The 16,246-nt window shown below is 35.8% G+C and overlaps 1 protein-coding gene across 1 annotated transcript in view; it reads right to left on the bottom strand.

Moving 5' to 3' along the window:
• Nucleotides 1–273: 273 nt before the first annotated feature.
• The window catches only part of LOC126767382 (phosphatidylinositol phosphatase PTPRQ-like), a 40,718-nt gene continuing 24,745 nt past the window's right edge, over nucleotides 274–16,246 (bottom strand). Inside the window, exons 5-9 of the mRNA XM_050484916.1 lie at nucleotides 14,446–14,519; nucleotides 8,993–9,310; nucleotides 8,602–8,940; nucleotides 4,689–4,846; nucleotides 274–750 (exon numbers count right to left, since the gene is read on the bottom strand). Of these exons, the coding sequence (XP_050340873.1) occupies nucleotides 274–750; nucleotides 4,689–4,846; nucleotides 8,602–8,940; nucleotides 8,993–9,310; nucleotides 14,446–14,519 (1,366 nt within the window). The remainder of the gene's footprint in view (nucleotides 751–4,688; nucleotides 4,847–8,601; nucleotides 8,941–8,992; nucleotides 9,311–14,445; nucleotides 14,520–16,246) is intronic.

Here is a 16,246-nt window from a genome sequence, read left to right as displayed (position 1 = left end):
GTTCCTGCATATGCCGAATTGCTGGGGAGAAATTCTCCTAAAGAGAGCTTGTAAAAATCGACTGTACCTGTTTTTTACCTATAGAGACCAGAGTTGTTGTGAGAGTGGCATTATGTTACTACCTTTACAATGGCAAGAAGAATATCAAGGTTTTAAGGTAAACCAAAACAAGGAGTCCAGTAGATTCCAATGAAACTGTCATACAAATTTACGGCATATTGTAAAAAAAAATCTTTAGCAGTACATTTATAATATTTCTCGAATAACGAAAGCTTACCAAAATATACGTTTAGAAATCCAAATATACGAAACGCCTGCAATTAAAGATAGTAGTAAACATCCGCAAATGCATATAATAATTAGCGTCAGTTGAAAAATAGAGTCAGTTGCAAACTCCAAAAGTGCTACATCGTTATAACCAGATCTAGTAAAAAATCGAAACACCAAGTAATATTCGGTAGCTGGCTTTAAAGGACCGTTACAATATATCTTTGCAGTTGTGCATTCACTAAAATTCGAGCATATATTTGGTAAGGTCTCGGCACAAGTGCTACTTCCAATTGTATACGTTATGTGAGTTTCATTGGAAAGTAATTCTGACAACGGGTTCCAACGAACTTCTGTTACTTGATATTGATTTACACAGTTTTTTTTATTATTAGCATAAGCATCATTCCATGACATAACATATGGCCAATTTTCCTGCGAGTTTAAAGAATCCAATTCAAGTTTTGGCGCTGGATTACATCCCTGAAAATATAAAATGATATATTATAATGGAATAAAGATTTTAGAAGCGGATGGCTGGAGTTGCTTATTTTATATCATTAATATATGTATAAAGGGTGATTCATTTCGCGGTCCCTTAAAGAAAAAACACAGAAACTTCAAATTTTTGGAAATTTTTATTATCATTCGAAAGAACATACTTTGGCACTTATTTTTTGAAGATTATCTCTTTCAAATGTAGGCCACGGCTACATCTCGAATGGTCCATCTCTTGTGTCCAATTTTGGATGACTAGTTCGAGCATTTTGACTGCCAACAGGCGAATGACATGCCTGATGTTTTGCTCCAAAGCTTAAATTGAAGCGGGATTGACCGCATAGACTTTAGGCTTTATATATCCCCACAGAAAAAAGTATAACGGTGTGGTATCATACGATCTTGTTGGTCAATCGACCAACCCAAAACGTGAAACTATCTGTAACCGAAGTGTTTTCTCAATAAATATATTGATTGATGCGATCTTGGTTATCATGGCGCGATAATGGTCGTCACTGACGGTTATGTTTTCACCGCAACCATTTTTGAAGAAATATGGACCAATTATTCCACCGGTTCACAAGCCACACCAAATCGTTTCTGGACGAAATGGAAGCTTTTGAATCTCTTCAGGTCACTCTTCGTCTCAAATGCAGAAATTTTGCTTGTTTACATATCCATTGAGCCAAAAATGAGCCTCAGCGTTGAACAAAATTTGGCTCGAAAACGTTGGATCTTCTTGGAACTTTTCAAGAGCCTATAGAGCGAAGCGATGTCACTTAGGAAGGTCAAGCGGCTTATATTGTCCATAACTTGAGCGAATAAGTATGAACGAGTTTTAAACGTTGTTCAGTCGTAAATCTTTCCATGATGTAATGCCAAACAATACTGAACAAACATAAGATGACAGCTTGACACGACTCACACGTGATCTGTCAAAAAAAGGCCTTTGAAAGAAGTGTCTCTACTTGGATCACTTGGATCACATTTAACTATGTACCAACTTAGGTAGAATATATAAAAGGGCATTTCTTATTAAAACAAATATTTTAAAAGCGTAAAAAATGTTATAAATAAATATACATATGCTTAAATACAGCACAAACTAAATATCTATCCAATATTTTTTTTTAAAGGAAATCTCATACAAATTTACTTATCAGTATATGCATATATAAGGACTTAAAATTAAAATTGCGCGTTTAAAGATTTTCATAAACATTTTCTAGCAACTGAAGAAACCACAGTAAAAGTGCATGTTAAAAGAACACAAAATTTGTACAGGAAAAAGCGAATTAAAAGCAAATCATCAGTCCGGCATTCAGGTATTTCTGAGCGCGGGAGCAGCAAATTACAACCATCAGAGAGTACAAATTTGTATTATTGAAATTAAGAAACACTGAGAAACACAACTTCGAAGAGAAAAATACATAACGCAACGACGAAAACGGAGGAAAATGTCATAGACACATAGAACGTTTCTGTGATATAGTACAGGCCGACTCGAAGTTGGTGCATCCTGCGTAGCGCTAAATGGCATGTGGCCTTTACGGCCTTTCAACTTAGGAACTCGACTTTAGCTTTTGAAAATGGTTGGTAAACCCCTAGACTGGTGGTTCCGCCCCCGTCCCTTTAAAACCCTGGCAGGACTCATACAACAGCTGATACATTCTTCTTATCAGTTCTTCGCCGCCGTGTTTGAATAGCTGTCGTTTTGTTGTTTTTCAGACGGGTAATTGCTATACGATCTTCTTGACGGTCACGTAATGGAACGTCTGCTCCATCGTAATCGATTGGAGAATCGGGTTCTCCTTCTCCTGGCGTTGTGCGTTCACTGCTATTCAGCAGGCTGGAGAAGTGTTCCCTCCATAATTTAACCATGCTCTGGGCATCAGTGACTAGATCACCTTTGGGGGTTCGACAAGAGTATGCTCCGGTCTTGAAACCTTCTGTAAGCCGCCGTATTTTTCGTAGAATTTTCGAGCATTACCCCTGTCGGCCAGCTTATCAAGTTCTTGATACTCACGCATTTCGGCCTCTTTCTTTTTCTGTCTGCAAATGCGTTTCGCTTCCCTTCTTCAACTCTCGGTATTTATCCCATCCCGCACGTGTTGTGGTCGATCGTAACGTTACGAGGTAGGCAGTCTGTTTTCTCTCCGCTGCGACACGGAACTCCTCATTGTTATAGCTGTTCTTTTGCATTTTCCGAAAACCAATTGTTTCGGTTGCAGCTGTACGTAAGGAGTTTTAAATGCCATTACACAGTTCCCTTATATCGAGTTGTTGACGAGTGCTCTCAGAGAGCAGGAAGTCAAGTCGTGTTGAAAATCGTTCTGCTGTCTGTTGTGATTGCCTTCCTTGCGTTTGCTGACGTGCGTTTTTTGCTGCACAGAGGCGGGTGCGAATCTTGGCTGCAACAAGGAAGTGGTCCGAGTCGATGTTACAGCTAAGTGGCTTGATGAATTTTCTTATGCTGAAATGTAGTACTACAGATAACAATATTTCGGGGCCCGTCGAAGTCGATCAGCCTCGATCCATTTGGGGATGTTTCGACGTGGAGGCTGAATTTGCCGACCGTAGTGCCAAAGGTACCTTCTTTGCCCACCCTGGCGTTAAAGTCGCCAAGCACGAGTTTGATATCGTGGCGGGAGCAGCTCTCATAGGTGCGCTCCAAGCGCTCATAGAAGGCATTCTTGGTCACATCGTCCTTCTCTTTCGTCGGGGCGTGGGCGCATATCGGCGATATGTTGAAGAACTGCGCGTTGATGCGGATTGTGGCTAGACGTTCAACCACCGGGTTGAATGACAATACTTGGCGACGGAGTCTCTCTCCCACCACGAATCTCACACCAAATTTGCGCTTCGTTATATGGCCACTGTAGTAAATGCCACAAGGACCTACTCGCCCCAGTCCTTGTTCCGTCCATCGCATTTTTTGGACGGCTGGGCAGCGGCACCTTCCCAATTAAGGGACCGGACATTCCAGGTGCATGCTCTCAAATCGTAGCCTTTATTTCGTTCGCCATGGTCGTCGTCAAAAGGGAGTGGAATAAGTACAGTGTTGATAAAAAGGTCTATTATAATTTGATATATACAGAAATATTTTCGAACATTGCAGAGCATATGTGTACAATTTCAAACTGATACTGAAACTGGGTACATATGCAACGGGACTGATTTTGACTGAGACCGATATGGTAACCCTAGGTATGGTAGAATAGAAATGCAACCAAATACGCAATGCAATGGATCATAACTGACTCAGTAATCAGTGGATGAATATTATACCAGCTTATTCCAGTATGAGAGCACCTCAAAATAAGCGTTTTTTATAACATTTTCCATTGTGGCCAGATCGAACAAAATAAGAATTTTTGGACATTTAAATTAAAACACCCAACATTTATTGCGATTGCAAATTATTATATATTGGACCTTTAATATATGGCGAAACTACTTAAATCTTTTTTTATGATTTTATGGTATATTAAGACAACTGACCTTTGATCTTTGTAATCATTTTCAATTGGAAATTAATTCTAATATGCATCAAATTGCAATACGTTTCATGAAATATATTTAAATCTTGCATTTTCTTTGATTTTCATTGATTTACAAGTTTTATGAGCGATCTTGAACGGCGGTAACAAATCCCTCCTATTTTTGGTATAATTTCAATCTGGCCGTTCCAGTCATTCCAATTGTAGAACGTCAAAACCTACCCAATTCAGTCAACTGTCAAAGTTCGGTAGGTGAGCGGTTCTCACATTTCCAGTGACAGGAGAGTTGTGCATCTCTTTATCTCTGGACACTTGGTTATTTAATGCATATTGCCACCTGCAATCCATTCTTACATACTATATATGTATATGCATATTCATCTAAACAATAATAATAATATATTTGTAATATTTTAAGCTTACCTTTTCCGATACAAGTAAAGCCATATATATTATTGATCCTAAATCGGTATTTAGCATATCAACCGGAAATTTAACTGCAGCAGTTTTTGTGGGATTGTACGAGGAGAAAGAGTCAACTGCAATTTTCTGAACTTGCAAGTCGTCTAACTTTTCTGGTACTGTTGATGAAATGAATTAAGTACATATTAAACCATTTTGAATGAATTTTTACACAAGATAACAAATTTAATAAAGAAATTTATAAGCATTCCCCTTAATGTTTACTCAATTATTTCCTTTTTACCTTCTATAGGTTCACATAATAGGAATCAAGAAACTTTACTTTAAACTGGGTTAAAGGTATGAGAAAAGTAAAGAAAGACTAAACTCGGGTGTATCCGAATATTTTAAACTCTTGCAAAGTAACCCCCTTTATTATTTTCTTAGATTTAAAAATATTTTTATATATAATACTGGATGCGAGCGAGTTTATTGATTTTTCCAAGAAATTGTACTATTTAATGGCTTCCAAGAAGTTGTGGTTAAGCACCATTAGATTACTTCGTGTGGGGTTATTTGTAGTCATTGGTCTCTAGCAATAAACCAAACTCTTTTCAAGTTTTAGAACTTATAATATTGAACATGTTATTCATGACATAAGACATTCGACATAGAGTGGAAAAAGTATTCGAAAATTGAGTTTATCGAATTCATTCCTTAACAAGTAATTAAGGGCTAAGTTCGGGTGTCACCGAACATTTTATTCTCTCTCATGATAAAATGATAATAATTTACATATTTTTTTATTTTTCTGTAAAATTTTAAAAAAATATATAGTATTAATATTTTCATATTTGAATTTTATTACTAAAATGTCAAAAATGTAACCCAAGATATGAAAAAATTACCTTAAAAATTCTTTCCAAGTATTAATGCACTACATCTTTCCAGAGATTATCTACAAAAATGCGACAGCGTATGTCTAACTGTTATACTAGTAACGACACAGTGTCATTTTATTTTGAATACCGAAGATACCATTTAAACGGTTAAATTTTCGGTAAAAACATCTTTGGCGTTAACTATTAACAAGTCCCAAAACCAAAACCTCCCAATTAATAGGGATCGACCTACGCAGGAAATGTTTTGCTCAGGGTTAACTGTATATTAACATATTTCGATTCGGAGCTCCTGAAAATCAACTTATTTTCCTGCAACAAAATAAAACAACGTCTAATATTGTTTTTCAGGGAATCTCTGACTCAATCAATTTAGTGGCTTTTGTTTTGTAACTGTTGGAGGTAGAACCGAGGATCACCAAATATAACACAATGAAGAAAATTGAAAGTCACGTCTTCACTCATGGGCTTTTATTCAACACATACAGAATACAAAATGGAAGGAAAAACTTATACAGAGTTGTATTATTTAGTAGTACGATCTATTCGAGTTGTAATAGATAGTAACCGAGTACTTTTTCATCAGTAACATTAACTAATAAAACTTTTTACATACATTAAACAAAAAACAAGTAAGGAAGGGCTAAGTTTCGGTGTTTCCGAACTTTTTATACTACTGCAGTGTGCAAGAATCAAGCCGGGGAAATTCCTTCAGGTGCTAGTAAAGCTTTATATTAGAAAATGTTACTAAACAATTCAACAATCATTATTCTAATTTGATATCGTCTAGAGTTATATTGAAGGCTATTAACTTGGACTTAATTTTATTGCTATATTTTACTTCGTTCGTGTCAGCTAAAATTATAATATGTGACCTGGTCTACGAAAAGGGAGCTAACGTGCGAAAACTTTTTGGATTCTATCACGTGAAAAAGCATCTCATCTTCCATCCAAATCAACTAAAAAGTGAAAATTGATTTTTTGACACCTAAGCCCCCTTTCCGTAGACCAGGTCACATATATACAACTTTAATCTTTAACACTTAACACTTAAATTGAGATATCTCGATGAAGCTTGGTACAAAAAAAATGTCGAGTTCGTAGATGGATGTAACCGGACCGCTACCACGCCCACAAATCGCCATTAACCGAAAACATATAAACATATAAACTAAACACTAAATTAAGATATAAAATTTTAATTTGACACAGAGCATCGTTGTAGCAAGGAGCATCTGTGGGTAAAAAATTTTGAAAAAGTGGGTGTGGCCACGCCCTCTAATATGTTTAATGAATATATCTAAACCGCTTAAGTTACAACAACCAAATTTGCTGAGTACAATCGTATAAGAACTTCTATGAAATCAGAGGATAACCTCACTATTTCCTCATATAACGGTACTATTGAAAACTATTAAAACGCGATAAATCAATAAATAATTAAGCCAGAGACATTAAATTTTACGTCGGAGAGCTTAATGGGAGCTGTTGTGAAAAGTGGACCATGGGCGTGGCACCGTCCACTTTTTGGGAAAATCCCATATCTCGTTCCCGACTGACCGATTTCGACAAAATTTTGTACGTCGCATTATTACATTCTTTGTTACACTGTGAAAATGGACGAAATCGGATAACAACCACGCTTACTTCTAATATAGCACGATTTCCACTTGATTCGTTCAGTTTCTAGTACACAAATCAAGAAGCAATTAATATTACGAGATAAAACTTTGCACGAATAATGTCTTTAGTATGTGCCACCTTATGACTAAAAATTTGTTTAATACTTCTCTTATAATGCATGTCTGTATGTCAAAAATGTTTTGAATCGGACCAATACTTCCCCTTCTTCTTCTTCTTAATTGGCATAGACACCGCTTACGCGATTATAGCCGAGTTAACAACAGCGCGCCAGTCGTTTCTTTTTTTCGCTAGGTCCTTCTCCACTTGGTCCTTCCAACGGAGTGGAGGTCTTCCTCTTCCTCTGCTTCCCGCGGGGGGTACAGCGTCGAATACTTTCAGAGCTGGAGTGTTTTCGTCCATTCGGACAACATGACCTAGCCAGTTAGCAAGAGCAATCCTGCGTTGGATTTCCAGGCTGACATTATTGGTGGTGTTAATACTGGTTCCTAAATAGACGAAATTATCTACAACTTCAAAGTTATGACTGTCAACAGTGATGTGAGAGCCAAGTCGCGAGAGTCGTAACGCCGACTCTCAGATGTTGTCATAGCATCTGTTGGAAAAACTTTTCTGCGTGGTTTTTCATTGTCGTTGGTGTTAATAATGGTTTCCAGATAGACGAAATTATCTACGACTTCAAAGTTATGACTATCAACAGGGACGTGGGAGCTAAGTCGGTAGTACGATGACTGTTTGTTTGATGACTGGAGATATTTCGTCTTGCCCTCGTTCACTACCAGACCCAGTCTTAGAAAGTAGAACTAACGGCGCGGGTGTTGAGTCCCCGTACTTCTCCTAGTCCCCGTATATTTAATATAAAGATTTTCGAGATTTGGGGTGACTTTGTACCGCATATATCGGCCAATATGTGGGTTATCCCAATGAAAATAAGAGAGCGTGTTTCATTCATAACAGTGTAAAGATACAATATAACTAATATCAGGATTTTCGAACTTTCGGCTGACTTTACTCTATGTGATTGGTTTTACACCTTAAAGTATTTCCCTGCAAGTTGCAAGAGTATAAAAAATGTTCGGTTGCACCCGAACTTAGCCCTATTCTTGGTGTATAGGATTTCGCAAAAAGTGGGCGGAGCCGCGGGCATTGTATAATTTTTACACCAATTCCAATATTTGGGTGGTGAACGTGGTAATAACTTAACTTAGTTTGTTGAATGAAATATAACAATAGAATACTTTTGCAACATTTTTAACACAAAGTGTTGGTAACACTTCAAAATATTTCCCTTCTTTTGAAGCTTGCAGATTGTTAGGGTATTTTTTTATTTCTATTGTTTGTATAGTATATTTTTCCCCCTTGTTTAACTTTAAAAAGAATAGCTTAATACTTACTTGCAGATGGTGCCTTGAAACTTGTAGATGCTGGTAGGCTACTCTTACTTACTTCCTTTATATTTACAGTGATTTCGACAAGGTAGTCAAAATCAGGTTTTAAATTACTTTCCTTGTAAGTGACGTAGCCGTTACTATCATAGACTGGTAATATTGTTCGATTGTAGGTATGATTGGGTTGCCCCTCACGTACGCCGAAAATATTGAGCTGAAATGTCTGGATTTCTCCGTTTGTATTACATGGAATCGTCCACGTGATGACAACGTGCGCTTGATATTGATCTTCCGTAGGATACGGACCAAATGTTGCTGCGTTAAGGTTTTCAAGTGGTTCTGAAACTATAAATACTATAAAAATATATCCGATTTTTGTTTTTAATCAAAAACGTACTCCATGGTGCAGTTTCCACTACAAGTGGTCTGCTATAATGTCCCACGCCATATTCATTTTGAGCTGCTACTTGAAGGCTGTATGAAGTATATGCCAGTAAGTTTTGAAAAGTCTGCTGCAAACTAGCTGTTTCTCGCGATATGCCTTCCTCAGTTACGAAAGAGCATTTCGATGAAACAAAATATTTTGGTCCTATGTATTGAAAATATGAAATGTATAACTTAATATTTCCATTAGAATTTATTGGCAAATTCCACTCAAACTGTAATGATGTGTTTGTCGATGACTTCAGTGTTAAGAGCTCTGGGGGATTTGGATCTAAAATTATTTAAAGAATATGTTAAATGACATATATAGTATATTTATGTTATATGTTATAAACACATACAAAGCGATGTTAAGATTACTAAAACCATATATTAGAAAAATCATAAGTTAAATTTTAAGGTTTGTTTCGTCGAAAAAAGACATTTTTTCGTGAATTTAAAAAAAAAAATTATTGCTGTAGGTTTATTTTACTTATTATTTTATGAAAGTACAACATTTGAAGGATACTTAAAAAAAGTTTTATCGAAAAATAGCGAAGAATAACGGATTTATAGGCGATCACTGCAGGCACCTCGAAAAAAAGTTTTTGTGCGGTGACCAGCCTACAGCATCACTGGATCATCTGAAACCAAAAAATCAAAATGCTTTCTTTAGTTTATCTTTCAATTGACATCGAGTTTTTTTTTTTAATTTTTCAATTTTTGATACCATTTTCAAGCCAAAATGACGATTTTAGACGAAAAACTCGACTTATTTGTTATTGTAAATTTCTTAGAAATTAAAATTTTTGGAAAAACTCGACGTCATTCGAGAGCTATGTATGTATATATATGTAGAATATTTGTACAAAATTTCAAGACGATCGATGCAGTAGGTTTTTCTGTAGGCTGGTCACCGACTTTAAAAATGACATATTTGGGAAAATCGATTCAAAGTTTTGTACACTCAGCGCGGGTAGCTGGAAGGCGCGCAAACCTAAGTTAAAGGTACCGTTATTCAACCTGCTGTAACTTCGTTAGTTTTTCTCCGAATGACCTAAAACTTTAACACAATATTCTTGAGATGTTGATGGTTCAGAAAAAAAAATAAAAAAAAATGGAAAAAAAGGTATCAAGATATTTATTTATTTATTAAAGGAAATACAATTATGAATAATTATACTACCTATAAAATATAACAGCACTAGCGACAGGGCCTTCGGCTGAGGGATTAAATTAATTTGTACATTTGTTGTGGTTCTTGGAGAAGTTTCGAAGGAGAGGTGTCGATGAAATCTCGTCGTATGTTACAAAGCGTAGGACAGAGGTTTAATATGTGTTCTACGGAGTTTGGTGAACTGTTGCATAGCCGGCAGCCAGGCATTATGTTCCGATCCAGAATATGTTGGTGAGTTAAGATACAGTGTCCTAAGCGAAGTCGTGTGAAAATTTTGATCTCCCGGATGCTGCATGCGGAAGGGTATGCTGCTTTTCTATGATCGGGGTTAATGAGTCGATAGCGGTTGTCAAAAGAATCCCATGCCGCTCTCGCTTTAAGTTTTAAATAGTTTCTTACAAATCGCAAAATGTCGTTGCTTTCATAAATTTTCACGAAAATGCATGGACTACGAGTAACGTTTTCTGCTTTTTTATCAGCGAGTTCGTTACCTGGAATGCCACAGTGGCCTGGAATCCACATTAGTTTAACTTTTCTTTGGCCATCAATTAATTTGTCCTGAATTTCTCTGATTAGAGGGCTACTGTTGGATGTATTTTGAACGGCTGTGATTGTTGCAAGACTGTCGGTACACATTACAAATTTGCCTTTGCAAATCGATGTCCATTGGATAGCTTCTTTTATGGCGTATGCTTCAGCGGTGAAGACCGAGCATGGCGCTAAAAGTAACCATTTTTTATTAATTTTCGAGTTCTCCGAAACCACTGCATAAGCGGTGTTGTGGGAGTTTTTGGAGCCATCTGTGTAAATGAATTTCCATCCTTCTGAAATGAGCACTCTTTCGCGATGCACAAAGAGTTGTTTATATACCTCACCATTCGTGGAAGCTTTGTTCCATCTCATTAATTTGTCTTCTATAACAGAAGAGGAAGAGTCCATGGTGGTTGTTTGCTAATATTCGAAGGGTTAGTTTTAATTTTCATCAATTTCATGGACATACTTTAGGACAAGGTGTATAGTTGAAGGGAACTTGAGTGTTCGTTTGCGTCGTGTGGCAGACCGTACGTCGTTGAGCAAATTAGCGTTAGCGCCTAGATATACCTTTGGTATTAGCTGCAATGTGTTAGTATTCAGTCTTTCGTTTATATGTGGCATTCCGGATTCAGCAAGTATGCTTATGGTGCTGGAGGTTGGAAATGCCTTAGGCTTCTTCTTACTGCCATGTGATAAGGTGCATAGAGTTTTTTTAACTCGCTGCCTGCATGATGCCCGTAGATTGGTAGTCCGTAGTCGATAACCGTTAAAATTAGAGATCCCACGACGTTGATAAGTATTGTAGGATGAGTGAATGCATGTCGTGAGGATAAAAAACTAATTATATTTAACCTTTCAAAAAGTTTTTTCTTTATATTACGTATAAACAATGTTTATTGAGCTTAAACTTAGAATCGAAAATAAGTCCTAAAAGTTTAAGTTCTTCATTTACAGTAGGTATTCTTATGCTCTTAAATGTGATATTAATATTATTACAGTTTCTTTTACGACAGATGTGTAAGATTTTTATCTAGTGATAACTTAGCCCCAGATGTGAGAGACCAATTAGATAAGTATACTCGTATTATTAAGTATGTCCATAAGAGTTAGTTTGACGTTATTCAAATCAAGATGTTTTGAAAATATTAGAATATCATCTGCATACATACAATGGTCGACTTGGTAATTTGATAGTATCTGGCTGATTTCATTAAATACAATTATAAATATTACTACAGATAAAGGGGAACCTTGAGAACCCCGTTTTCCAGCGGAGAACAGTGGGAAAAACTATTGTGAACTTTAATCCGAAATTTACGATTAGTAAGAAATTTTTTGAGGTGATTGTATATTTTCGATCCTAATTTCCAATTTGCTATTTGTTTTAGAACTTTGTGAAGACCGATACGATCGTAAGCTTTTTCAAAGTCTAAGCTTAAGCAAGTAACGTGCCCCTTGTTGGAAATAACTTTGGAGCTATGGTGTTCGAAGTGTAAAAGGGCGTCTATTGTACCTTGGTTTTTTCCGAGAGCGATTTGGTTGTGAGTGATTAGTCTATTCTTCTCTGCGTATCACATCAATCGTTTGGAGATTATTTTCTCCAAGACCTTTCCTAAACAAGATAGCAGCGAAATAGGGCTATAGCTCGTAATTTCTGATGGAGATTTTCCAGGTTTAGGTATTGGAATGATTTCAGCTATTTTCCAACTTTGAGGATATATACCGTCTGAAAGTATTTTATTATAAAGAGTAACTATTCTATTTTTAACGTCTTGTGGGATGTTTCTTAGCATGTCATAGGAAATCCTGTCTAAACCAGGAGTTTTACGCTTGGAGGTGGAAATTGCGTCATCAAATTCGGCAGTGGAAATATTTGGTTCTAAATTTAGCGCTGAATTGCTAATGTTGTCGTTAGGTGGGAGTATATGGCTTAGAGATTTTTGTTTTTCAGCCACAAACTGTTTAGTAAAAGTAGAGTCACAAGAATAGGAGCTCCAGTACGAGGCGAACGCGTTCGCTATGATATTTCGGTCGTTTGTTAATCCAGATTGGGTGTTCAAATAATTAATTGTACTAGGTTTTTGACCGCCAGACAAGCGTCTTCTATCTGTCGAACCTGCACCTTCTCTATGCTTTAAGTTCTCTGGTAGATCACCACACAGACACTGCGTAGAGTGCAATATTATTTGTGTGTCCATACTCTTGGCGGTTTGTACATTGTGCTGGACCATTTCTCTCATGTGGTTTTTCAACGGTAATTCTGCGATAGAGCAGATGTTTTAAATTGTAAATCGGGTGTATTTCATTTTTCTTTAGTTGGTTACAATTTGGCATCAGTTCTATTTTGAACATTGGTTGTGGGACTTTGTTCCTGTTAAAAATATTTACTACTGATTTAATGCTAAAACCACCTTCTTCCAGTGCTTCTTTCACATCGATAGAGTCTACCGAAGACTCTATACCTTTTATGACAACAACTAGGCCTTTTGAGCTCTTCGGTTGGTATGAGTAGTAATTCTTGTTATTGTTTGACAAGTACTTTACGATATCCTTGAAACTTTTTTCAAGTGTATGTTTGAATTTTTGTTTCATCTATGTTACCTTTTTTCAAGGGCACAATATGAAAATTGTTTGTGCCTATTAATGCTTACTTACGGCTTACTTTAAAATCACTTTTTCTGCAAAGTTTTATGCCGATATATTCTGGTACTTTAATTTGTAGCTACATACAAATTATCGAAAATTGAAAAATCGATTTTTTTTGTCTTACCTTTTTGTTTAACATTTCAAGAATATGTCCTTAAAATTTTAAGTCGATAGAAGTAATATTCTTAGAGTTATCGTCTTATTAGTCTCCTGGCCTTTAACGCTCTAACTCTAACAGCTGAGGGCGGTCGAGATAGAAGTGCAATTTTTGACGTGTTTTTCTCAAAACTACTTTTTCAAAGTCCGTGTTCACTGTCATTTCAAAACTACTTAATCGATTCATTTCAAACTTTGAACACATTTTTAACATATAAAATACCGCCCCCAACGTTTATTAAATTTTTTTTTTTTCATTAAGGGTGTTTTCCATCCACAAAATGGCGGAATTTTTAGTGGAAAATAACAGTTTACACTTTAGATGGCCGCCAAAAATTTTTGAATGCAAAAAAAAAAAAATTAACAGAGAACGTTGGGGGGAAGATTTGATTATAGTTTAATTAATTTTTCTTTATTTTTTATTTTCAGATAATTTCCGGCCGAGTTATAGTGAACATCGCAAATTCTTTTTTTCTCAAGACGTTCTGGGGAAAGCACTGTTACCGGCTTATGCCTCAATATTTCTGAAAATTCATGAAAAAATTACCTTACATTGTTAAAAGTGTGCTCTATAATGTACAAAAGGTCCGAATAAAATTACTCAATCCAGATTTGAGAAATAAATTCACAAAAAAGTCTTTTTTTTTACCTTGAAAACCCTACCCCCCTTTAGCTGTTACAAGCAACTGTTAGTTAGACAAATGTATTTTATTCTGAAGCCATACTTATGTAACGAGAGTTTAAAAATAAGAAATTTTCAATTTTAATCATATACAATATATACACTAACACTTTTTATCAAAAAATAAACGAGTTAAACGGAAAAAACTAAATCATAGGAAAATAAGCAGTTACACATTTCACATTTAGTACTAAAAACAAATAAAATGATAGATATGTATGTGTAAACGTACTGAATGGTAGGGTCCACAAAATGATTTCTTCCGCTGAAGACCATCCGGCAACATTGAATAAAGCAATTCCGCATCTAAAATATAAACAATAAATATTATGAGTTACTACATTTTCATAACAAGTACCAATTAGAGCCTCGGCCACTTTTACGCTAAATGTATATGTGTATGTATTTGGGGTTTAATATAGTACCCCGGACAATTGCACTCAAAATTTGCACAATTTTCGATTAAATTGACCGATACTCGTTAAATTGAAGAATTCAATCAATTACAGGAATCCGGCTAATCGGACAACTCAATCAATCAAAGAATCATATGTGAACTTTAACTATTTATTTAGTTTTTAATGATATTTAAACAATATTTTTAACTCTAAACAGAAAAAACATAAGGATAAAACAAGACAATGTACATATATTTAGAGAGAGAGAGCATTGTTAACAAAAATAAGTTTAAGGAACAAAAATAATTCATATTATTGCCGCACATGCATTCACATATTTAGAGACCGTTGCTTACTTTCTTTAAATGTTAATTGAAAAAGTCTGTAATATTTTTTTATAATTCTTAAACTACTCGAAATAGTATGCGGTTCCGTATTCTCCAAATCACACGAATACTTATTTTCTGAATAAAAATATTGTTTGTAAAGTCTGATATTTTTGATGTTATGGTGTACACACACATTCACAGTAACTTGAAATATTCATGGCCGCAAAAAAATGGAATTAAATCGCGAACATTTTCTCGTCAGCTTTTGACGTGGATTAATTTACAAACTATTATTATTTCGTAAAAAAATCAGTGGTGCCAGCATAAATTCAATATTGCATGCACACTTGACTGTAAAAAAAAACAACAACACGTCTATGAAATCGTGACAAATGATGAAACTTGGACGCACAAAAACATCGAATTCGTCAGTAAATTCTTTCATAATCATTTATTGCCAATATCTAACGAAAAAATTTAACATGATAAAAAAATGTATTTTATAAATTTGATTATTCATATAGGCCAAACTTTATTTATCTATTAACACGAACAACAATATCAAAAAGCTTTATAAATTGGTCAAAATTAATATTCTGAAAAAATATTCTGAAAAACGGCATTTTCGATGATTAATATTTATTTTTGTTCTCTAATCTCGAAATATGAAATTAGTGTCCGACCGATGCTCAATTTTTGGCCGATGCCAATCATGTGTTTTATTTATAAGTCTATCTTTGTGCCTAAAATGGATAAAATCGGTCGAAAACTTGACCTAGCTCCAAACATATAACATTCGGGTTAATGAAATTCAGGTAACATTTTATTAGTATGTGGTTTTGACACTAGGAGGATGGAGTCATGTGTAGAAGTTCACGCAAGTGAGGAAAGTTCTGTGAGCGCCATTCACTTGGGATTGGGATTCATCAAGCTACCTGACGGTCTTCGTATCGAAAATCTGGTTGGTGGATTTTCGATCATTTTGTGCTAAACGGAAGACGCATCTCCAGTGTTTTAGATGTGCGTACGCTGACTCGGGCAACTATTTTGTTGCAGGCAAGATACCCACTCGCCTCTGTGTAGTAAAGAACACACGTCAACAAGCATAAGGAAGGCTCGACGTCGAGAAGCTGCAATCACAATAGTCAGACGACCAATTTTCTACTCGATTTGCACTTTTTCTTTCTGAGAGCACTCGTCAGCAACTCGGTATAAGGGGACTATGAAACGGCATTTCAAGCTCCTTACCGAGCAGCTGCAAACGAAACCATTGGTTATCGGAAAATGCAAAAACATTGCTGGTACA

This window comes from Bactrocera neohumeralis, unplaced genomic scaffold (assembly GCF_024586455.1).
Source record: "Bactrocera neohumeralis isolate Rockhampton unplaced genomic scaffold, APGP_CSIRO_Bneo_wtdbg2-racon-allhic-juicebox.fasta_v2 ctg584, whole genome shotgun sequence".
In the NCBI taxonomy this organism is placed as follows: Eukaryota; Metazoa; Arthropoda; class Insecta; order Diptera; family Tephritidae; genus Bactrocera; species Bactrocera neohumeralis.
This window is presented reverse-complemented; position numbering and strand designations above follow the sequence as displayed.